The sequence below is a fragment of the Dipodomys ordii genome, unplaced genomic scaffold (assembly GCF_000151885.1).
Source record: "Dipodomys ordii isolate 6190 unplaced genomic scaffold, Dord_2.0 Scaffold5, whole genome shotgun sequence".
Classification (NCBI taxonomy): domain Eukaryota; kingdom Metazoa; phylum Chordata; class Mammalia; order Rodentia; family Heteromyidae; genus Dipodomys; species Dipodomys ordii.
The window spans coordinates 31,345,507-31,370,673 of record NW_012267221.1 but is presented as its reverse complement, the minus strand read 5'-3'; the positions used below and the strand labels follow the sequence as shown (position 1 = coordinate 31,370,673).

Here is a 25,167-nt window from a genome sequence, read left to right as displayed (position 1 = left end):
TGTACTATTTAATAGTGTTTAGTATATTCAATACCAAGACAATTTTAGAATATTTATATTGTCCCAACAAAGAATGTCAGTGTCCATTACTATTCACTCCAGATTTCCTGCCAACTTCCTAGCACTCATTAAATGAATGCACTTTCTGTCTCAATACCTATTTGATTATGATTGGCTTTTTGTCCTAGCATAGTGTTTTTCAAGGTTTATCCAAGTTGTCACATGTATAAACACTTCATATCTGTTTACTGCCAAATGATATTCTGTTATATGCCACATTTTATTTATCATCCATGTGTTGATGGATGTTTGGGTTGTTTTTACATTTCTTGGCTATTAGGAATAATGATACTTTGAATTTGTATAAAAATTTTTCAGTGTATAGATATTCCAGTTTTATTGGCATATGTATAACTAGGTCTATATGGTTAATCTGTGTTGGAACCTATAAAATTGGTTGTATAATGTTGGTGAATATTGCAACTTCTTGTAGCATTTAGTGTGATTATTTGCAAAGCCTGGACTTGTCATATAGCTTTTACAGCTATTTTGTGTGATGTTACACTCTTTATTTTTTTTAAGTTGCTAAAGTACTACATACTAGACATGAAGTCTTGTGATTTCAGTTTGTTTTGGGGCCTATGAAAATATTGATGAGAGTCTCCTGGCCAGCTTGATTAAGAGATGAGGAGTGAGGAGTTCAGTTTATTATTATTATTATTTGATTGTGGGGCTTGAACTCTGGGCCTGGGCGCTGTCCCTGAGCTCTTCAGCTCAAGGCTAGCACTCTACCACTTGAGCCATGGCACCACTTTCAGTTTTCTGGAAATAAGAGTCTCACGAGGACTTTTCTGCCTGGGCTGCCTTTGAACCGCAATCCTCAGATCTCAGCCTCCCCAGTAGCTAGGATTACAGGTGTGAGCCACCAGCATCCAGCTAGTTTTATTATTTTTTTAAGTCCATAGACTAGTACTTGAAATGTAATACCTGGGATTGATGGAAAGCTGCAAATTTCTGGCTGCTACCATGTTCAAGTGGTGTTATTACCTTCTTTGACAGAGTATAAGAAGTAATGGTTTTGTAAAGCTACCAGCACAACTATGTTTATTGCAGCATTATGTACCATAGCTAAGATATGGAACCAACCCAGATGCCCCTCAGTAGATGAATGGATCAAGAAAATGTGGTATATATACACAATGGAATTCTATGCCTCCACCAGAAAGAATGACATTGCCCCATTTGTTAGGAAATGGAAAAACTTGGAAAAAATTATATTAAGTGAAGTAAGCCAGGCCCAAAGAAACATAGGTCCCATGGTTTCCCTTATTTGTAATATCTAGTATATGTATGAGTCAAGCGGAAAAGGTCAGATAATGTGATGTCAGGAAAATGAACCGTTAGATGTGTATTTTAATGTGTTTCTAACACATTTATAAGATTATCTGTTTGTTGCTTTGTATGTCCCTCCCCCACAGTATAACCCCTGCTTTCACTATATTTGATGTCAGTATAACTTGTGGAGGAGATGGGGAAAAACCAGTTGTTTAAGGATACAGGTGGACCTGTTGCAACAATGAGAAGTATAAGTTGTCATGTCCAAAATGAGCTTTACAATGTCGGTGCGGGGGGGGGGGCGGGGGGAGGGGAAGTGGGGGGAAGGAGAAGGATTGGGATTGGGGGGGTGGGGGGAGGCTGGGAAGGGATGTGAAGGGTAAACAAAGGAGGAGGCTGCATTGCTTGGTAAGAAATGTACGCATTATCCTGCCCATGTAATTGTAACTCCTCTGTACAGTATGTTCACAAATAAAATAAAATAAAATTAAAAAAAAAGAAGTAATGGTTTTGGTAAAAATTCATCAAAAGAGTTGGGAATATGGCTTAGTGGTAGAGTGCTTCCTAGCATGCATAAAGCCCTGGGTTACAATCCTCAATACCAAATAAACAGAAAAAGCCAAAGTGGCACCGTGACTCAAGTGGTAGAGTGCTAGCCCTGAGCAAAAGAAGCTCAGGTTCAGTGCCCAGGCCTTGAGTTTAAGTCCCAGGACTGACAAAAAAAATTAAAATATTTTTATGAAGTTTTTCAAAATAGGCTTTTAAGTGTGCAGCCAAAATATTGTTTTTGATTGCCTCTTTAGTAACTGCCCCCATCTCCATACTTTTCAATTCTACGAAAAGCCATGAGCACGTAACTATCCAGCCTTCATTGAGAGGGCACTCCTGATAGCTGTAGATATAATATGGCTTCTACAGTTATCATATTGGACTCCATTGAGTAAATTTTCCTGTCTTATTCCAGGCCACTGGTGACTATTGGTCCTTTTTTATTTATTCAGTTCTAGTTTTAGGGAAAACAGTATCAAGGAATGAGAGGTATGTCCCCACATCCTGATGATCAATTAATAAATGATCATATGTTTAAAAGCAGGCTGATAAAAGTCAAATGAATTAAAATCATACTACTTCATAAGTTTAGCAGCCACTTATTTTATATATAATCCATGTTAGGCTAAGTGTTTTAGATTTCTTTATTTAATTTTAGTATAAACATAGTATTTGTTAATCCAATTTATGATATGCCATCTTGAAAGTATAACTATGAAATGAGTTTTATTTTCCATGTTTCTCATTCATATCTTTTACTCTACAATTTGGTTTGGTGTCCTTGATGGACAGATTTATTTATTTATTTATTTATTCAGTTGGTTGGTTGGTGGGTCGTGGGGCTTGAACTCTGGGCCTGGGTGCTGTCCCTCAGCTCTTCATCTCAAGGCTAGCTCTTGAGCCACAGCACCACTTCCTTACTCTACCATTTGAACCATACCTTCAACTTTAACTGGGGATAGATTCTAAAGGCCCATGTGGTTTGATTAAAAATTAGGATTAGTTGTAAGGACACTAAACTCCTAACCCCTTCTAGCTAGTCTTAGAGAGGATGAATTTTGGAGCCTGTGAAACTGAATTTGGAGTTCTGATCTTCCCATTTACTAAACGAATAATTTTGGGCAGTAGTTTATGATCTTGAGGTATAATTATGCTTATGTCTAAAATGAAGATGTCAATACTTATTTCAAGAACAGCACCTTCTAAATCATTTATTGCACTGTATGTGACAATTGCCCTTGAAGAATGGAAACTGTTACTTTTATTACTTCTGAACTTTTGGTCAAGAGAACCAGTAATGGATTATTTCTAAAATATGTTCATATACTGTGCCAGCACTGTGTATGTAAAAAACCCTGAAGAGAGCTTCAGTCGAGTTATATACTAGCCTCTGTGTTTTGAATTTTGCTACCCTTTGCACAAATCCTCAAGTTTAACAGCAAACCTTTTCTGTAACATTAAACATTGTCCTTTATTTTGTTTCTTTTTGTGTTTCCTCCTTTGTGCCAGCATCATACACTTGTTTGCCTCAACTAGAACTTTCAGATCCTCCGTTGACTTTTTTTTTTTTTTTGGGTCCGGTCATGGGACCTGAACTCTGGGCCTGGGCACTGTCTCTCAGCTCTTCAGCTCAAGGCTAGCGCTCTACCACTTGAGCCATAGCACCACTTCCGGATTTTTTCTTTTTGCTTATGTGGTGCTGAGGAATCGAACCCAGGGCCTCAGGCATGCAAGGCAAGTGCTCTACCACTGAGCCACCTTCCCAGCCCTCCGTTGACTTTTATAAAACATTGAGCAGATCATTTAGGGCATGTCAATTTTTGACTCACAATGGCTCATGAATTTATCCCCTTAAGGTGTACATTGTTTGCCATGATAATTCAGACATTGACTTTGTGACAAAAACTATTTTTTGATTGTACCCTGTTACCTGTCTTTGTAGATCATGCATTCATCTTTGAATACTTACTAATTAGGAGGAAGTAGATCAACAAATAAGACAGGTTTAAAAGGAATTATCTCCTGTACAGTAATGAGGGAGTTGTGACAATGTACCTCATTATGAGTAAATATGGCTCTATACGGAGACCCTAAGGACCCTGAAGGAATACTTGAGGTGTGTGTCTGTCTGTCTATCTATCTATCTATCTATCTATCTATCTATCTATCTATCTATCTATCTATCTATCTATCTATCTATCATCTATATATGTGGTTTGAACTCTGGGCCTCATGCTTGCTAGCTAGGCAAGTGCTTTACCACTTGAGCTACTACCCCAGACCTTGGTCTTAAACTTAGGTTGCCAACATTCAAAATAATTTAATCTGAGAACTAATTTATGTGTCAGTATTCTTTTCAAAAGACTATGAGCAATAAAACCTCAAGGTTCTTGGCTTGAATGAATGTCAAGATTTTACCAGGACAAGGAAGCAAGAATAGGTTTGAGTGGTTAAAATGGAAGTAGTACTCAAAAGCTCAACATTATATCTGCTAGATTTAAAAGATGCATTAAAAATCTGAGTGGAAGTATTGAGCAACCAATTGAGTATATTAATTTAGAGCTCAGGCTGGAGTTAAGCTGAGAGCCAAATTGAATACTTATTGTGAATTTTAAGAGGTATGAGTAGACATATAACAATCTTTGAGGTAAGTGAATAAAGAATGAAAATAAAGTAGTAACTAGGTGCAGGTGTCTTGTAATCCTGGCTACTCAGGTTGAAATCTGAGGATCATGGTTCAAAGCCAGTCCAGGCAGAAAATTCAGGGAGACTCTTGTTTCCTATTAACCAGCAGAAATCTGGAATTGGAGGTGTGGCTCAAGGGGTAGAGCTCTAGTTTAACGTGAAAAAGCTAAGCAGGAACAAAAGGCCCAAGTTGAAGCCTCAATATGGAGAGTGAGAGACGGAGGAAGGAAGGGAGGAGAGAAGGAGAATTTTCTAACTCAGTTATGGTCACATGTAATTAGGTTGAGATGAAGTTTTCATGGGTATATACTTTCTCCTGCTGTAGGTTTTATAGTACTAGCAGGACAAAAAGACAAGTGATTATAATGATGATTTAAAATTTTTTCTGTCAAGCCGGGCGCTGGTGGCTCACGCCTGTAATCCTAGCTACTCAGGAGGCTGAGATCTGAGGATCGTGGTTCAAAGCCAGCCCGGGCAGGAGAGACCGTGAGACTCAAAACTGGAAGTGGCGCTGTAGCTCAAGTGGTAGAGCGCTCGCCTTGAGCTGAAGAGCTGAGGGACAGCGCCCAGGCCCAGAGTTCAATCCCCACGGCCGACCAAAAAAAAAAAAAAAAATTCTGTCAAAAAAAAATATTGTAGAGTAAATAGTTAAGGTGTCTTAGGTTCAAAGAAGTAGTGGAAATAGAATATTTAAGGTTTTAAGTAGGAATTATTCTCACACTAATGCTACCTTACCATGTCTCCCAAACCTCCTCCAAACAACAGATTCTAAGAAGACCTGAAAGAAACTAAGGTAGCTTAAAGACAAAGTTTATTCCTATTTTCAGGCTTACCACTTAAGGAAACTGTCAGCTTCCATTCTTTGCCAACATGTACATATAATATATATACAGAAAAATCCATAAGTGCCTTCTCAGTTCTAGGCCCATCTTTATCTTCCCTCATTTTAAGTATATAATTTTTTTTTGTTGTTGCTGCTGGTTGTGGTGGTGGTGGTACTGGGGTCTAAACTCAGAGCCTGAAACACTACCACTTGGGTGATGCTCATAGCCTTATGTAATATAGTTCTGAGATACTCAGTACATTTACAGTGTTGTACAACCATCACCACCATCCCCAGGACTTTTTTCAAGTTCCTACTAAACGTATATATTTATCCTAATTTTTCAGGTATAGAAGCAAACTAGGATAAAGTAGGTTGCTAATGCAAGTCTACCAGATTTCATGCATAAAACATCTTTCTTAATGCTTTCAACATTTAGGTTGCAATACAAGAAGACAAAAGTAGTGTAGGGACAAGCAGTGCTAAGGCTTTCTTTTAAGACAATACATGTATTAAGTGTAGTCTCATTAACCAGACACACAGACTCTTATCAGCTTCTCTAATGCAAAACCAATTTTTCCCCCAAGTTTATATTGCTAGTCATTTGTTTAATCCTGAAAAACGAATTAGGTCTAAAAAGAATTGAAAGGCAAAAAATAAATATAAAAATAAAGATATGCCCATACCTCTTTGAAATAAACTTACCATGCCTTCCTACAATAAGATTTAAATTAAAAAAATAAAAATAGATGTCAGTATTGAAAAACGAAGAGTTGGAGTCCATAGAAGGCAGTGACATTTATTGTTGTTGGTCTCGGAGCTTGAACTCTGGGCCTGGGTGCTGTCCCTGAGCTCTTCAGCTCAAGGCTAGCACTCTACCACTAGAGCCACAGAGTCACTTCCAGTTTTCTGAGTAGTTGATTGGAGATAAGAGTCTCACAGACTTTTCCTGTCTGGGCTGGCTTTGAATGGTGATCCTCAGATCTCAGCCTCCTGAGTAGCTAGGATTACAGGCATTAGCTACCGGCACTGGGCAGCTTGACATTTATAAGGGTGTTAAAGGACAACAGCTTCTTATTCTGCTCTCTTGGAACAATACCCTTATATGCTATGTATAAAGAAGCCTGAAATATCTTAGAGAAAGTATTCTGCTAGCAGACTAGCCCAGCTGCTGAATATAATTGTAACTTAGAGCTGGAAAGACCAACAGAGAAACTGCCCAGACCAGCCACCAGCATTAAGAAATAAGTTGTTGTTTTTCATCTACTTTTGTAGTAGGTAACTGTAATAATAATTAACATAAAAGTAATAAAATTAAACTATTTTATTACCTAAATATAATATTTTGTTTTTAGCTAAATATCTTGGAAATTTAAGATTCTGTTTACAAAATGGGTAATGAATGCAAACATGAAATTATTTTTTTTAGTATTAGAAAATCATTATGCTATTGTCTAATTGAGTTGGTCAAGTCTAACTTTTTAAATAAAAGACATCATACCGTATTAGGGATAATACAACCTACCTCATTTAATGACATCATTTTCAATTACAAATTCAATTGAAATAGATAAACTAGATCCTTTACTTTCTATTTTAATAATTAAAAAAATTCTTTAATGTGATATATTCCTAAACTGAATATACCAGACATAATCAAGCTTTTCTTACTGATGAGATGTCATCTTTGTAATTAATTATGTCAAGGTATTTACATCAAGATGCTAGTCAGTGCTATTGACAGGTGCAGGTTAATCAGTCAGTATCCAGTTCTTGCCCTTTCATACCTTTTAGTTTTTTTCTTCATTTCAGTTATCATTTGTTCCTGAAGACAGTATAATACAGTACCTTAGAAAATATACTGGGTACAGTTTTGCCTAAAAAAACTCAACAAATCTGGTCATAGGAGAATCATAAAGCCCTTCTCAAAATAAACTTCATTTATTATACAATACCATCCTTTTGCTCAAATCTATTTTTGCATAATTTTAGTAAATTTAGAGTTGTGAAACCATCAACCTGATTTAGCTTTAGAATGGAGCTTGAATTCATCATCCTCACAAGATCACTTGTGTCCATTTATAATGAATCCTACTCTTATCCTCAGCCCAAGACAAATAATGGATCTGGTTTCTGTTTAAATAAACTTGCTGTTTCGAGGCATTTCCTGCAAAGGAGAATCACATAATATTAGGTATTTTTTTGTTTTTTTATGTTTTTTTTACAGCTGTTTTTGTCATTTAACTTACTGTGTTTGATGTTCAGTTGGCTTATATATACATAAGTAGTTCATTCCATTTAATTGTTGAATAGTATTATTAGATAGTTAAAAGTATCTATCTCATTTTGTCTATTTATTCATCCTTTGATGGGCACCTGAATTGTTTCCAATACGAGGTTGTTATGAATAATGAATGTGCTTCAGATGAATATTTTTTTCACTTGTGAAGCTTCTTATGTTTATAACTGCTTCCTTTTCATCCAAACCATGCTTGGCTTGTTTTAAGAGAATAAAGATACTAGTATTATTTTGACCAAGAAAAATAGATAAAATTAGCTTTAGTATTATAAAAGGCAATAACTGAAATGAAGAAAAAATTGTAATATCTTTCTACTAAAACTTGGAGTTGTATTAAGCACTGGTTCCTTAGGGCAATTTTCTTTGAAAGAATGAAAACAGTAAACACTAAACTTGAATGAGTGTTTCATATAAAATATGAGGAAAATGCTTCTTAACTGAACAAAGGTTAAATCTAAGATTTTTCCATGCAGAGATGAGAACTTTGTAGTTACTTTGCATGCCTGATATTTACCATTTTTGTTACACTTTTTTTTTGTTTTAAAAAATATTTGGTACCAGAGCTTGCACTTAGGAGATGGGTGCTATCCCCTTAGCTTTCCGCTCAAAGTTGAGCTTTACCACTTTAGCTATATCTCCACTTCTGGCTTTTTGCTGGTTAGGAAATAGAGTCTCACAGAGTTTTCAAAGCCCTAACTGGCTTTGAACTGTGACCTTCAGATTTCAGCCTCTTGAGTAACTAGGATTACAGGTGTGTACCACGGGTGCCCATCTCTATTATAAGCTATATATGTATAAGCTCTCTTATTCTTACCTAAAATTAAGAATAATGATCGAAATCTTTGTGGATGCACTATCATGTATGGTATGAACATGTCTAAATTAGTAGTGAATAGAATCTGTTTCCATGTAGTACTTTTCTAATGTCCTGTTGTATAATGACAGCTTATTACTGATGTATATTTTAAAGCTACTTCTTGTTTTTTATGTATGTACTAAAAACAGTGAGGCTTCAAATTTTAAAATCTTTATGATAAGTGTTTTGACTTATACCTGTAATCCTAGCACTTTAGGATTTAGTGATTGAGAGGATTGTAATTAGAGGGTAGCCTGGGGGAAAAAAGTAGGAGACTGAAGCACAACCAGCAAGCTTGGGTGGTACATATATCACTGTAATCCCAACTCCTGTAATTACTCCTGTAATTAAGAAGATCATGGCCCTGATGGGTTCAAGCAAAAAAAACAGGAAAACTTATTTGAAAAATAGCTACAGAAAACTGTGTTATTTTCAAACTTGTTACATGTTGTTTTGACCAAGTATGGTTTAAAAAATGAAAAGACATTTCAAAAGCAAAAATTTTGAATTAAGCACTTGATACAGAAGGTTCTAAATCAGGACTGGGAAGTTGGATCAGTGGTAGAGCGCTTGCCTTGCATGTATGAGGCCCTGAGCAGAAAAAAAAAGCCGAAGTGGCGCTGTGGCTCAAGTGGTAGAATGCTAGCCTTGAGCTGAAGAGCTGAGGGACAGCGCCCAGGCCCAGAGTTCAGGCCCGACGGACGACAAGACCAAAAAAAAAAGAAAGAAAGTTCTAAATCAGCCCTTTATTATTGTCAATTGTGACAATAATGTGTTACGAATTATGTGATCTGATAGGTTTTTTCCTATCCTTAATTTTGTGAAAATATGTTCACTGAAAGGCAAATGGTGCTCAGAATGCAATGAAAAATTTAATGTGCTTAATTTGAGTGATAAAGTAAAAATTTCAGATATGTTGAAAGATGCAGTATCTTTAAATAGAAGTTAGCAATGTTACAGGAAAAATGAGTCATCTTTGGTACAATATAGAACTCTACGTATCCTGAACATTTGGGAGTTTTTCTTCATCGGTGGTATCTTTGGAATCATATGACTGGATACTTTAAAGATCTATGAAGAAAAGAGGACTCAGTGTGAGGATCGATTGGTAGATCACATAGCAAGTACAAAGTCCTGGATTCAAACTCCAGTGCTAACGAAAATAAAAGAAAACCTTAAGCTGGTTATTGAACCTGCAGTTGATACTTTCTGGTTGTGTTGATTCTCCTTTAAGAGTTAAAATGTAGGGGCTGGAAAGGTGGCTCAGTGGTAGAGTGCTTGCCTTGTGTGCATGAGGCCCTGGGTTCAATTCCTCAGCACCACAAAAGCAGAAAAAGCTGGAAGTGGCACTGTGGCTCAAGTGGTAGAGTGCTCACCTTGAGTTGAAGAGCTGAGAGTTCAGGCCCCAGGACCAGCCAAAAAAAAAAAAATTAAAATGTAGCTGTTTTTTTCTTTGAAGCTGAAGCCCCTTCTTGTAGCGTTTTGTGGAATTTAGTTTTGCTATTACATAATTAACTATTTCATAGAGATATCTAGTGAATTGTGTGAAATACTTGTTAAATGTAACAGTGCCTGACACCTAAGAATCAGGGCATAACTGCTCAGTGCACAGTTACTTTTATTAGATGCACTAAAACTAGTTTTAGAATTATTTAGAATAGTTTTATTTTTGCTTATTTTAAAGAACTGGTCTATGTGCCTCCTTTGTTATATATCCAACATTTAATGCACAATTTCTAGGTGTCAGGAACTTAGATGTTCTCATGTATATTACCTTGGTTAATTGCATGAATTAACTCCCATTTGATGATGCAGGTATTAGGCTATGAGATACTAAATCACCTTGCCATGTTTAAATAGTAGGTGATGGACTTTCTAGCAGTACCTCCCAAAATTTGTCCTGATAAAATGCCCTTAAGTTTGAACTTTCATTCCCTCCCTTATTTGTTTTTTTTTTTTTTTTGGTGGTGGGGGGGTCCGGTCGTGAGGCCTGAACTCTGGGCTTGAGCGCTGTCCCTCAGTTCTTCAGCTCAAGACTAGTGCTCTGCCACTTGAGCCACAGCGCCACTTCCGGCTTTTTTCTTTTTGCTTATGTGGTGCTGAGGATTCAAACCCAGGGCCTCAGGCATGCAAGGCAAGCGCTCTACCACTGAGCCACCTTCCCAGCCCCCCTCCCTTATTTGTTATATGTTTGTATTGGATGCTTTTTTATCTTCAGAGCTTTTGATAAGAACTAGGGAGACAAAAGCTTTAAGTCTAGTGGATTGAAGGTAGCTATGATAAAATAGAAAGTGAATAGCTGCTGTTAGAAATTATGCTCATTTAGAGGAGGATAATGTTTACATTCTAGAAGAATGTAAAGGGTAGCTATTGGAAAATCAAATGATAATTTAAACTAAGAAGTTTAATCAGTGTGATTTGGATATCCCAATAGGGAAACAATAATAACAAAGTATGAGATGTATATAGAAAATGATAAAATATACATACTATATAGTGTATAAATGGATGTATGGGCAACTTAGATCAGGAAATGCAGTTAGCCAGATTGTAGGGGCCCCTAAATGTTTGATTTTGTATTTTGAACTTAGGTATTTTAGAGATCAATACACATTTGAAGTCAGCAAATAGTGAAATACAATTTTAGAATAAAATTGAGAAATTTAAACTATGATGTGACTATTAAGGAAGACGGTGAGCACATAGAAGAGTACAATACTTTTTTATTTTTAGAAGAGATTTTTTTATTTTTAGAATGAGATTTCCAATTTTGGATCTGTAATTTAGCATTTATTTAACTGGAAGAAAGCTCTTGTTTTATTGTTTTTGTTTTAGTTTGCGGTACTGGGGTTTAAAGTCAGGAACTTGTACTTTCCAGTCAAGTGCCCTACCACTTTGTTTTAATTATTTTTTGGGATAAAATCTAGAGATTTAGACTGGGGTTCTTCTACCTTGTTTCTTCTACATAGCTAGGATTACAGACTTAGACCATGACATTTGATTTATTTGTTGAGATGGAGGGAGGGAAGGTGTATCTCATTAGCTTTTTGTGGCCTCTATTGGCCTTGAGCAATGATCTTCCTGTTTCTGCCTCCCTAGGAGCTGGAATTACCAAGCATGAGCTACTACACTTAGCCCTCTAAGTTTTGTTAGCAAAATGTTCTTAATAAATAAAATAAGGGTTTGCATATGATTTTTAAGTTCTATAACAAAATTATGAGTTATTGTCTATAAACACTGAAGTTGGAGAGGGGCACTATTTATAATCATTCAGTTCTCCTGAAAGAAGTTGGAATTAACATGCCCATGAGCAACCAAATTAGGCTCTTCATAGCTTACTGATATGAGTCTGCTTTTACCAGTTTTATTTTGGAAATACAAATTAGTACTGAAAAGCAAGATAGAAGGACTGAGTTATCAGTCATGAAAGTTCAGTGCTGTTGAACATGATAAAGGTAGTATAATCTGAGAAGATACAATCTTTTCTTGAATATGTGTTCACATAATAGTGATTGAACTAATGTAAGTCTAGGACAAGCAGAAAAAGTCAAAAGCAATGTACATATTACCATGTAAGATGATCTTAAGTGAAATGAACCCTAAGATAGGGACACAAGTGGTTTTTTTTAACGTATTTAAAATGTACTATGTGATTTTTTTTTTGTATGTTCTTCCCCCACAGTATAACCCCTGTTTTCACTGTATTTAATGTCGGTGCCCTGCATCTTGAATAAACCTTTTTCTTATTTGGTGAGGGGAAGAGAAATAACAAAATGCTGAAATAAGGATACAGGTTGACCCATTGTAACAATGAGATGTACAAGACACTACGTTGAAAACCAAATTTACAACTTGGGGCAGGAGAAGGGAGGAGATGGGGAGGTGGGGAGGAAAGAGATGGTAGGAGGAAAAACAAAGGAGGAGGTAACAAAGCTTGATAGGAAATGTACTCATTACTTTACTCATGTAACTGTAACCTCTGTGTACAGTATTTTTACAATAAAAAACATAAAAATAGTGATTGAATATATGTACATAACATGGAAGTTATCACAAAGGGTATAAGCCTATTTTTTCTGACATTTATAGAGAAATAAAATACTTCATTTGTGGATGTTTTCCACACCTAATTTACTTCTTCAGTTACATTCAGGAAATGCAGTATTTAGGGTGGCTTACCCTATCATAAATTAGTCTACCAGACTGCTGTGATTGATGTGTTAAGTTGCATATTGGTAGTTCTTTTGAATATCTATATTTTCCTGATATTAGGTTTACTGTTATAAAATTCTGATTTGCCATAATGTTTCATTACCATTATGGAGGCTCCCATAGAAGTGCTCCCCTAGAATTCTAATAACTAACACATGAAGGCTTCAAACTTATGTGGATTTTGATAGAAAGTTTGATACTTTGACCCACTTTTTCATGTTTTCTAGCTTCCTCATATATTAGGTAAGTGTTTCTCATGGACAACAAGCTCACCTTGTTAGAAAAGCAGATTCATAATCATTTGGTCTGAGGTGGCCTAGAGACTTTGCTTTCCTTATGAGTTCCTAAGTGATGGGCTGCTGCTATTAAATAGGCTACACTCAAGAGTATAAGGGTTCTGACAGTATTATCATATGTAGGTCATTGGATATGACTTGATCCTTTCAAAAATTGTATCAATAATTGAATTTAAATGCAAAACTAGAACATGCAAATTTAATAATAGTCTATTCAAATATTTGTCTTTCACATTCCTTCTTCCATGTCTAATTCTAGTTTTGCTTTTTCTTCATTAGTTTTTTGTTGTGGTTTTGCTTTTGTTCAATATGTATTGTGTTTCGTGGATCTGGTCAGGGAGCCGTTACTGTATTTTATGTTTGTATCTACATTTTATTTTGCATGCGTGACGTGGCTTTGCCTGGATGTTCTTTTTGGTAAGTTCCAATTTATATAGCATATTGTTTTTGTAGTGTAATTCATACTGTTTTTCATTTTTTTCTCCCACTTCTAGAAATGTGATCATGCTCATGATTTGTTTTAATTGTTTAAAACGTTCATTTGGTAACTGATTTTTTTCCCCCTAACATTTCCCAATTTTCCTTTATAGTAGTGCAGTTTGATACTAATATGCTTTGATTTGTTTTGTAGTCTCACACTATCAGTTGCTGATCACTAGCAGCAGTTGCTGTCTCAAGTATTTTGGCTTTTTTTTAAAAAGCCCTGTTCATTTAGAAATATTGCTCTAAAAGCTTATGCTTCCATATAGCAATCATAGAATATTAGTAAAATTTTATATTGCTGTTCACTGAAATACACTCTGTAATTTGTTTTTGCAGCAACAGCTTGCACAACTTCAGAAAGAAAAGTCAGAGATTCTGAAAAATCTGGCATTGTATTACTTCACATTTGTAGATGTAATGGAATTTAAGGTATGTATTTTACATATAAAACTTGGTATTTCACAAGTGAACTTAATATATTAATTTTATAATTACTTTGTCACTCATAAATAATAAAGTTGAAATTCTTCCAGAACTGAAATCTAAAATATATTTTCTGTGTTGCTGTCTTTTGAATCTAAAATTATTTTTAGAGGGCTGGAGATTGGCTTTGTGGTAGAACACTTTCTTGTTGAGTAGGTTGCTGGCCATGGGTTAAAGTCCTTGCACTAGCACTAACCCTGTCCCCTAAAAATAAAGACAGAAAAGAGTAATATAAAATTCTCTTTCCAGGATCATGTCTGTGAATTGCTAAACACTATTGATGTTTGCCAAGTCTTCTTCGATATTGTAAGTATCATTTAAGGAAAAAAGTTTTATGTTTCTAGAAGGACTTGGGACTAACTGCTTTTGTTTGGAGAAAGTTCTGTAACTGGAGTACAAAGTTTAATAATGTTAAATTGGCTTGTTTAAAGAAGCATTTTTTTGGCTTAAAATTTTTTTTATTGAGATTAGGTAATTACATAAATTTTACATATTTCGCAATATTGTGGAATAGTGATACTTAGTTAAAGTTGCAGACACATTTTAACCTTCAGAAGGCAAATTGTCATTATGGTCTATAAAGTTTGTGAATTCTATGAGCTTTGACAATACAACTATTTCTTCCATATCAGGTGATATGTACAATTCTTTCCTTTTGTTTAGTGTAAGCTGTTCCCTCTTTCCCTGTCATTCCCTCCCTCCCATCGCTGCCTTTGAGTTACTTAGTTCATTTTCATGTATGTTCAGTGCAGCTGATAGGCCCCTCTGTTGTATGTTTTCTCATTTGTTTCTGTGTCGTCCTCCTAGCTTCCCTCAGATGCGTGCTTACATATGCCATTTATGTGGTCAGGAACATGGAGTTATTTAGCAATGATTTGACAAAATGACTAGAGTACAGTTTAAATTGGCTTCGTTAATGTAGCTTTTTTTTAAAAAAAAGTAAACATTTCATATTTTTTGCATTGTTACAGAATATAAATGTTGTACATATTGCAAAATAATTATAATTTTAGTATTTTATCTTTGTCTAATTTAACCTTTTTATTTTATTTTATTTTGGGTTGGGTCGTGGGGCTTGAACTCTGGGCCTGGGTGCTGTCCCTCAGCTCTTCAGCTCAAGGCTAGCGCTCTACCACTTGAGCCACAGTGCCACTTCCGGCTTTTTTCTTTTTGCTTATGTGGTGCTGAGGAGTCGAACCCAGGGCCTCAGGCATGCAAGGCAAGCACTCTACCACTGAGCCACCTTCCCAGCCCATAATTTTACTTTATTTTTTAAATTTTTATTTATTTATTTATTTATTGTTGGTCCTGGGGCATGAACTCTGGGCCTGGGAGCTGTTCCTCAGCTCTTCAGCTCAAGGCTAGTGCTCTACCATTTGAGCCACAGCGCCACTTCCGGTTTTTCACAGATGTTTCTTGCCCGGGCTGGCTTTGAACTGTCATCCTCAGATCTCAGCCTCCTGAGTAGCTAGGATTACAGACATGAGCTACCGGCGCCTGGCTGGAATAGCATTGACAATTTTTTTTTTTTTTTGGGTCCAGTCGTGGGGCCTTAACTCTGGGCTTGGGGACTGTCCCATAGCTCTTCAGCTCAAGGCTAGCACTCTACCACTTGAGCCACAGCGCCACTTTTGGATTTTTTCTTTTTGCTTATGTGGTACTGAGGAATTGAACCCAGGGCCTCAGGCATGCAAGGCGAGCACTCTACTACTGAGCCAACTTCCCAGCCCCCATTGGCAATTTTTTTTTTTTTTTGTGTGTCGGTCGAGGGGCCTGACTGTCACTCAGCTCTTCAGCTCAAGGCTAGTGCTTTACGGCTTGAGCCACAGCGCCACTTCCAGCTTTTTCTCCTTATGTGGTGCTGAGGAATTGAACCCAGGGCCTCATGTATGCAAGGAAAGCACTCTACCACTGAGCTACCTTCTAGCCCCCTTTGTCTAATTTTTAAAAGTAGACAATTTAGTTTTGTAAAGGCATGTATAACAGAATTTTTATTAATTTAATAATTCATTGATATAGGAATTCATGATGACTGAAGTCTCCTTTAAATTAAAAATAACTCCCTGTTTTCTTCCTTCCTTTGCCCCTTTTCCTTCTTTTTCTCTTTTTTATTGTGGTGCTTAGAATTGAAGCAGGTCCTTGTTATGCAAGACCACCTACCTGTTCAGTCATTGAGCTGTATCCCTAACCAGAAGAAAATGACTCCTTTCTCTTTGATGAAATTAGTGCTAGTATTTATTAATGCTTTTGTCCTTTAAGCTATTGCCAGTTTTAATACAATACTCATAAGCCCCTTTTATCTATTAGAATATCACAAATACAAAGTTTTTAAATCTGGAACTCCTAAGTTTCAGATATATTTTAAGATTCTGAATTAGATAGGAAAGCAGAAATGGAGATAAAAATAGACAACTATAGAAAATTATTATTAACTTTCAGTAACTAATATGAAGTTTTTGTGTTTAAAAATTTGACATAGAGAAAGTTGTACTTTATTTTTTTTTAGACTGTGAACTTTGACTTAACAAAGAACTACTTAGATTTGATTATAACTTACACAACATTAATGATACTGCTGTCTCGAATTGAAGAAAGAAAGGCAATAATTGGATTATACAACTATGCTCATGAAATGACACATGGAGCAAGGTAGACTACATTATAAAGCTTTTTCTAAATTCCTCAGTTTGATGGCTTACAACTTATTGAAATTTATGTATGTATTTTTTAAGTGACCGAGAATACCCACGCCTTGGTCAGATGATTGTGGATTATGAAAATCCTTTAAAAAAAATGATGGAAGAATTTGTACCCCATAGCAAGGTAAGAGCTACTTTTTCAGGAATGTTACTGTAGTTGTAAGAGATGACATAATCAATCATGGATAGTTAAAGAGATAAAGTTCTTTGGGAGAAAAATTATAGAAGATTTGAATGACTACTGTGTAGTTTTACCTAATTGTGAACCATAAAATGAGTTAGATTCACAGTTGTATATACAGACTGAGATAGATAGATAGATAGATAGATAGATAGATAGATAGATAGATTGATAGATTGATAGTTTTTAGATTTAATACAGACCATAGAGACAATATAGTATATGTTCATTGACAGGAGGTCTGCTCTCATACTAGTTTCCATAAGGTTGTATTCTTAGTTCTTTTTTTTTTTTGTTTTTGTTTAAGTCAGTCATAAGGAGGAGGTGGGAGGGATGGGATGGTAGGGGAAAAACAAAGGAGGAGGCAGCAATGCTGGATAAGAAATGTACTCATTACCTTGGTCATGTAACTGTAACCCCTCTGTACAGTATTTTTACAATAAAACTTATTTTTAAAAAATTCAGTCATGGGGCTTGAGCTTTGGGCCTGGGTGCAGTCTTTAATCCCTTTAGCTCAAGGCTAATGCTCTACCACTTTGAGCCTCAGTGCCACTTCTGGTTTTCTGGTGGTTAATTGGAGAGAAGAGTCTCATAGACTTTCTTTCTTTCTTTCTTTATTTTTTTTTTTGTCGGTCATGGGGCTTGATCTCTGATCCTAGGCGCTGTCCCTCAGCTCTTCAGCTTAAGGCGAGCGCTCTACCACTTGAGCTACAGCGCCACTTCCGGTTTTCTAGTGGTTTATTGGAGATAGGAGTCTCACAGTCTTTCCTGCCCGGGCTGGCTTTAAACCGCGATTCTCAGATCTCAGCCTCCTGAGTAGCTAGGATTACAGGCGTGAGCCACCGGTGCCCGGCTCTCATAGACTTTCTTGCCTGTGCTGGCTTTGAACTGTGATCATCAGATGTCAGCCTCCTGAGCAGATAGGATTACAGGCATGAGCCACCAACACTTGGTCAATCTTAGTTCTTTGTATTACTAACTATGCAATACTGTACAAGTTACTTAACTAACCTGACTTTGTTGTTGTTAACATAGAGTAAAAAATAACACTATTCATATGGGTTATTATGAATGTTAATTGCTTCATGAAAAGTGTTTATGTAGTATTTGATTTGTTTTAACTATATCATAATCACAGAAGAATTTTGTAGAAATAATTTGAGATGTCTGTCTTTAAAGATATATTTTAAATAGTTCTTGCCAGGCATCTGTGGCTCATGCTTGTAATCCAAGCTACTCAGGAGGCTGAGATCTGAGGATTGCAGTTTGAAGACAGCCAGTCTTGAGCAGGAAAGTTCATGAGACTCATATTTTCAGTTAAGCACCAAAATACCAGAAGTAGAGCTGTGGCTCAAGTGGTAGAACAGTTTGAATACAAAAGTTCAGTGATAGCACCCAGACCCTTACTTAATTCAAGCCCCCAGGATTGGCATAAAAATGAATGAAATAATTTTGGTTGTACGGAGTATTGTCATTAGGGCTCATTCATAGAATGAAACAGTCCTTGTGTTCTTCAAGGACATTTTTAGTTATCTCATCCAGCCTTGTTCTTTTTTTTTTTTAATTTATTTTATTTTATTTGTGAACATACTGTACAGAGGCGTTACAATTACATGGGCAGGATAATGCGTACATTTCTTACCAAGCATTGCAGCCTCCTCTTTTATTTACCCTTCACATCCCTTCCCAGCCTCCCGTTTCCCCTCCAATCCCAATCCCCCCCCCCCCCCCCCCCCAGCCTTGTTCTTTATAGAGAAAATACCCGAGAAGTATCATGACAAGGTAAAAATATTTTGTGGCAAGAGTATCAAAACCATGCTGGGAATGTGGCTTAGTGGTAGAATGCTTGCTTACCTTTAGGTTCGATTCCTCAGTACCACATAAACAGAAAAAGCCAGAAATGGCACTGTGGCTCAAGTGGTAGAATGCTAGCTAGCCTTTAGCGAGAGAAGCTCAGGGACAGTGCCCAGGCCCTGAGTTCAAGCCCCAGGACTAGCAAGAAAAAAAAAGTATCAAAACCAGAATTAAAGTTGAGAACATTACTATTGTGATCTACTGTCTTTGAATGTGAGTTAATTAGAATTCTTAATACTATTCTTTTTTTTTTTTCTTTTGGGTCAGTCATGGGGCTTGAACTCTGGGCCTGGGCACTGTCCATCAGTTCTTCAGCTCAGGCAAGCGTTCTACCACTTGAGCCACAGTGCCACCTCTAGTTTTCTGGTGGTTAATTGGAGATAAGAGTCTCACGGACTTTCCTGCCTGGGCTGGCTTTGAACCTTGATCCTCAGATCTCAGCCTCCTGAGTAGCTAGGATTACAGGTGTGAGCCATTGGCACTGGCCTTTAATACTATATTTGACACACAGTTACTACAAGAATTTTCTTTCAATAAAAATTCTGAAGATATTTTTCCAGTATTATTTTGCTGTGTAGCTATATTATATGCTAGTTGAATAATCCAAAGTTCAAAATGTCTGAAAACAGAAACTATCTGAGCTGCTTTGGAGGGAGTTGGGAGGAGGTACTAAGATTTGAACTCAGGGTCTCTTGCTTGCACAATAGGTGCTTAACTATACCTAAACCACTGTTTTATGTTATTTATTTTTCATGAAAGGTCTTTGTTGAAGAACCACTATATGTAGTTTTTAGGTAGGAAGAATAAATAGCTGGAATAGTAAAAAAATGAAGTAAGAAACAAATACGATGAAACATTAAATACGTTGATGATAAAGTTGTAATGAACAGATAAAAGTAGACAAGACAGAATACAGATTTTTTTTTTTTTTTTTTGGTCGGTCGTGGGGCTTGAACTCTGGGCCTGGGCGCTGTCCCTCAGCTCTTCAGCTCAAGGCGAGCGCTCTACCACTTGAGCTACAGCGCCACTTCCGGTTTTCTGGTGGTTTATTGGAGATAGGAGTCTCACAGTCTCTCTTGCCCGGGCTGGCTTTGAACCGCGATCCTCAGTCCTGAGTAGCTAGGATTACAGGCGTGAGCCACCAGCGCCCGGCTGAATACAGATTATTTTTATAAGGCATTCTTTGGAGAAATAGAAAACATGTTAAATTCTCTTAAGACTTAGTCATACAGTCCTATGTTTTTCTTTAACAAGAACTGTCAACATAAAAGAGTTTTTATTATACAAAAGGATGACGATTCATCTCTATCCATTCTTAAATAAATATCCTGAGCTGAGAACATGGTTCATTGGGAGTATTTGTCTAGCATGTACATGGTCTGAGTTTGATCCCCATCTCCACCACAATCAATCAATCAATAGATAAATATTTCAGGTTGCTATACATTTTAACTTTTGAGAAAGTGACATGATTTCCTGAGCAAAGCTTTTGCACAGGGATGTAGAATTGAGGGGTGGGGGAATTAGATGGGCAAGTTTTACCTGTGTAGGAGTGGAACAATTATCTAATGCATATATTATAGGCAGCATAGTTGTAATTAGGTTCTCTTGTAGCTGAAATTTAAATGAAAAAAAGAAAAAAATTCTTAACTTTGTTCTTCCTGTTTTAATTAGTCTCTTTCAGATGCACTAATTTCCCTTCAGATGGTATATCCTAGAAGGAATCTTTCAGCTGATCAGTGGAGAAATGCCCAATTGTTAAGCCTCATAAGCGCACCTAGTACAATGCTTAATCCTGCACAGTCTGACACTGTATGTCTATATCCCTCTTTATGAATGAAAATTGGTGATGTTTTAAAAAAATATATTGAAGCAGTGTTGTTTCAATTTTTTTCTAATCAGCAATTATCCTGTCAGTAATGTTTATTATAAAATGGTCATGAGTTAAGTTACACTTTTTAATTTTTTAACTTTTAAGATTTCAACAGAAACTGAAATTCATATGACTAATAATGAGTACTTTTTCCTAATGTTTAAGCATTTGTTTTGTTCTATCAGTGCAAAAATTTGAAGATGTAGAAAAGTAGAAAAGTATAAAGAAAAAGACCCAGATTACTCCCTTACCAGCTGGAGAAAAGTGTATATATATATATATATATATATATATATATATATATATATATCCTGTAGCCATTTCTCTTAGTATAGACTATAACATAGATGTTACAGACAAGGTACACAGATAGTCCATTGCTTTGGGCTGAGGATATGCAGAATTGAGCTCTTAATTGTCCTTTATTGACTACTGTTTAAATATTATAAATTCTTATCCAGCTTATCAATTGTTGTATTTTTAAATTTTTTTATTGTAAAAATACTGTATAGAGGGGTTACAGTTACATGAGCAAGGTAATGAGTACATTTCTTATCAAGCATTGTTGCCTCCTCCTTTGTTTTTCTCCTACTATCCCTTCCCTCCCACCTCCACAACTACACTTCCTCCCCCTCCCTCCCACCTAAATTGTAAAGTTTGTTTTTCAACATAGTGTCTTGTACATCTCATTTGGGTCAACCTATATCCCTATTTAAGCATTTTGTTTTTTGCCTTCTCCTCCCCAAATTAGAGAAGTGTATATTCAAGATGCAGGGCACTGACATCAAATACAGTGAGAACAGGGGTTATACCATGGGGGAAGAACATATAAAGAAACAAAAAGAATCACATGGTATATTAAATTTTGTTGTATTATTTCAACCAAGAATTGAATTCTTAGGATGGTGACAGGTGACTCAAATGTTTTTTTTTTAAAGAATTTCTAATTGCAAATTTTTATATATGTTTTATTAAGATGCCTTGTGAATATCTTTCTTTGGATGCCATGGAGAAATGGATTATCTGTAAGTAAAATGGGTTAGTTTTGTAATTACTCCAAGTTTTAAATTTTAGAGAAAAACTTGTAGCCTATCTTAACCTCTGCTTTTTATTCTTACTGTACTAAACCGTGTGTGTGTGTGTGTGTGTGTGTGTGTGTCTCCATATGCATTCCTCATCTTGATCCTATCAGAGTGTAGATAGTCCTGTGTATTTCATAGGTGAGAAATGTAAAGCTTTGGCTAGTGAGTGATAAAGGCAAAGTAAGCGCCCAAGCCAATTATAATGTAGCTTATGAGCCATATTGTATTGTCTCTTTTATTTTTATTTTTTGGTGCCAGAAGTGGGGCTTGAACTCAATAAGACCTCTAGCTCTCCATTACAACCCAGAAGTGACATTTCTTTTGTTTACTAGTATGGGTTCAAGTAACTTATTTTTCAAAATACAGAAAATTACAATTGGAAAATTACAGTAATTACAATTATGACTTGTCATAACCACAATTAATGATTGTGGTTAAAAAGCTGCACTGTCAACAAAAGAATATAACTTTGGAATACTTTTACACTATATTTGTTTTTGTTTTTATTTAAAGTTGGCTTTATTTTGTGCCATGGAATCCTAAATACCGATGCTACAGCACTGAATCTTTGGAAACTAGCTCTTCAAAGTAGTTCTTGCCTCTCTCTCTTTCGGGATGAAGTTTTCCACATTCACAAAGCTGCAGAAGATTTATTTGTAAACATACGAGGGTAAGGCATTTTCAGTTATTTTGTCTTAATAGTTATTTTAAGCCTATACTATCTTACCTGGTTCCAGAAAATTGCTTTTAAACAACCATGCTAGAATGATAGGATAATATTTTTATAGATAACTTGACAAATCACAAAACTCTAGGATTCCTGCTCTTTTTTCAAACTTTTATTCTTAAGACATGATGATTTAAAAAATCATAATGTGGTTTTAGACATATTATTGAATGTACGATGCATATTTTAGACTTTAGTAGTATTGTTAAGAAAAATGTATATTTATAAAATATTTGAATTAGTCAATGATACTTTATTAGATTTAGAACTCTTACAGCAGTAAGACCACTGAACACTGGGAACATCGTGTTCCCTTGAATAGAATGTGTTCTAAGCGATTTGTTTTTTCTGAACTTTATTTCTTGAAATTTTTCTTAATACTGTCATTTCACTTGAGGTTCTGTAGTGTAAGTATATTAAAAGACAAATTGAATTTATACTTGCTAGCAATTTAAAATTCTCCAAAAAGAGGAGCATCTAAAATATCCTGGAATCTCCTATATGTAAGTTGAGTTATGCTGAACTTACTAGTTTCAGATAAAAATGAAATTTGTTTACATTAATATCGATAATGTTCCAGTGAAATTGAGATAAAATAGAGCTGTTATTGAAAAAATAAAAATATATCTAGTCCTAACAATTGACACCATATGTCAAATATGTCAAATCATATATATATATATATATATAATGTTATATATATGTCAAATCTTACTGCAAACTCTTATTTTAAATTGTAGGTAAGTACTCTGTTAGTTGTTTATATTTTAGTGTCTGAGATTGAAAACTATGAAACTGTATGTCTTAAAATATGGATCATCTGGGCTGGGAAGGTGGCTCAGTGGTAAAGCGCTTGCCTTGCATGCCAGAGGCCCTGGGTTCGATTCCTCAGCACCACATAAGCAAAAAGCCGGAAGTGGTGCTGTGGCTCATGTGGTAGAGCGCTAGCCTTGAACTGAAGAGCTGAGGGACAGCGCCCAGGCCCAGAGTTCAGGCCCCACGACCGGACCCAAAAAAAAAATATGGATCATCTCTTTAAGGAATCATATTTAAATATTTGTAAACATTTAAATTAATCAAATCTGTGTATATTCTGTGAACTCATGTGATGCAAGTAAGTCTAATGGAATCACAAAACAAATTGTCTTTTGGGTTTATTTTGCTTGTTTCTTTTCTGTGCTAAGAATCAAATCCAGGGCCTCACCCATGGCAATCAAACATTCATAGTAGGTAAAAATTATTGAAAAGGCTGGACATGTGGCTTAATGGTAATAGTTAATGCTTGCCTCACATGTACAAGGACCTGGGTTAGATCCCCAGCACCACACAAAACAAAACAACATCAAAAAACATATTTTCAAAAGGGACTAGTGGAGTACTTCAAGTGTTAGAGTGCATGCTTAGCAAGCTCAGGGTGCTGAGTTTAAATCACCAAAACAAAAAGCAAAATTAATAAAAGTAGTCACCATAATTCTAGCTCTTAAAATAATGCAAAGTAAGATAATTTCCTATCAGTTTACCACAAAACCATTATACCCACTAAATCACTACTTTTGATCACTTATATAGGTCTTTCCAGAGTTTTTTGCACTTATTAGTCAACCTTGATAGAGAGTGATAGCTTTGTTAGCACTTTAGAGTCTTATAATCACTTACAATGAGTAGTATAATTTTAGTATTTCTATTGGAGTTTAAGGAAATAATAAGATTTAACAAAACAAAAATCTATGTTATAAAATTTCATCTTTACTGTTAGATTTAATATAATGTGAGATTTTATTTCTAGGAAATTTGACTAAGGTACCTAAGATGGTAGGAACAGATATAGATAGATTTTGTTCATCTCTTTCATTTGAGGGCCAGTGGGTTTTTTGTTGTTGTTAAAATAAGTGATTTTTAAGGTGATTTTTAGCATTTTACTTGCTCTTTTTGACTGTTACTTTTCAAATTAAGATTGACATGATTCAATTTTTTTTTTACATATAGCTACAACAAACGTATTAATGATATAAGAGAATGCAAAGAGGCAGCTGTCTCGCATGCGTAAGTAGTTTTGTTTTGTCTGTGGTACTTTAAACAAGAGGGATTTCTTTCTTAAAATATAATTGAGTGAGTACAGATTAATGGTGTGCAAGATACAGTAGAAAAGTATACCTTATATTTAAGATGAAATAATCAGTGTATAAGCTCTATATGCAGTAAGTTTTGAATTAGTGCAGATTTTAAATAGTTTTGAAGTTATTAGTTTATATGCTCTAAGTAAATACCATCCAAAGCACTTTAGTTTTAGGTATCATCTTTTACTATCATTATACTTCCTGTAGCTTTAAGCTTTGCAAATTGTGACGATTACTATTCCAAATAGCATTTACTATTATCTTTGAATAGGGTTTTAACCCATCAAATTAATTTATTAAGTACAATGTATCTTGGTCACTGTCACCCCTTTTTATAGTTCTCCCCATCTTTCCCAACTTCACCCATATCCTTAAGTTGTGTAGCTCCCTTTTCAAAAATATGTATATTGAATATGACTGTATTTACCTACTCACCTCTTTTCAGTTGTCCAACCCTGCCCTTTGACTTCCCCACTCCATATTTTTGAAAGTGTGTTCACCTCATACATTTCCCCAATTTTAGTTTCTTATATTAATAAATGTATAAATCCTAAATTAGGACTTGGTATATTTAAGACCTTTGAACAACTTTGCAGTTTTCTCATAAAATAGT

The 25,167-nt window shown here is 35.6% G+C and overlaps 1 protein-coding gene across 1 annotated transcript in view; it reads left to right on the top strand.

Moving 5' to 3' along the window:
• The window catches only part of Nckap1 (NCK-associated protein 1), an 80,896-nt gene that overhangs the window by 5,693 nt on the left and 50,036 nt on the right, over positions 1-25,167 (top strand). Inside the window, exons 3-10 of the mRNA XM_013027554.1 lie at positions 13,875-13,967; positions 14,271-14,327; positions 16,528-16,670; positions 16,754-16,844; positions 20,430-20,567; positions 21,605-21,653; positions 22,224-22,380; positions 24,424-24,480. Of these exons, the coding sequence (XP_012883008.1) occupies positions 13,875-13,967; positions 14,271-14,327; positions 16,528-16,670; positions 16,754-16,844; positions 20,430-20,567; positions 21,605-21,653; positions 22,224-22,380; positions 24,424-24,480 (785 nt within the window). The remainder of the gene's footprint in view (positions 1-13,874; positions 13,968-14,270; positions 14,328-16,527; positions 16,671-16,753; positions 16,845-20,429; positions 20,568-21,604; positions 21,654-22,223; positions 22,381-24,423; positions 24,481-25,167) is intronic.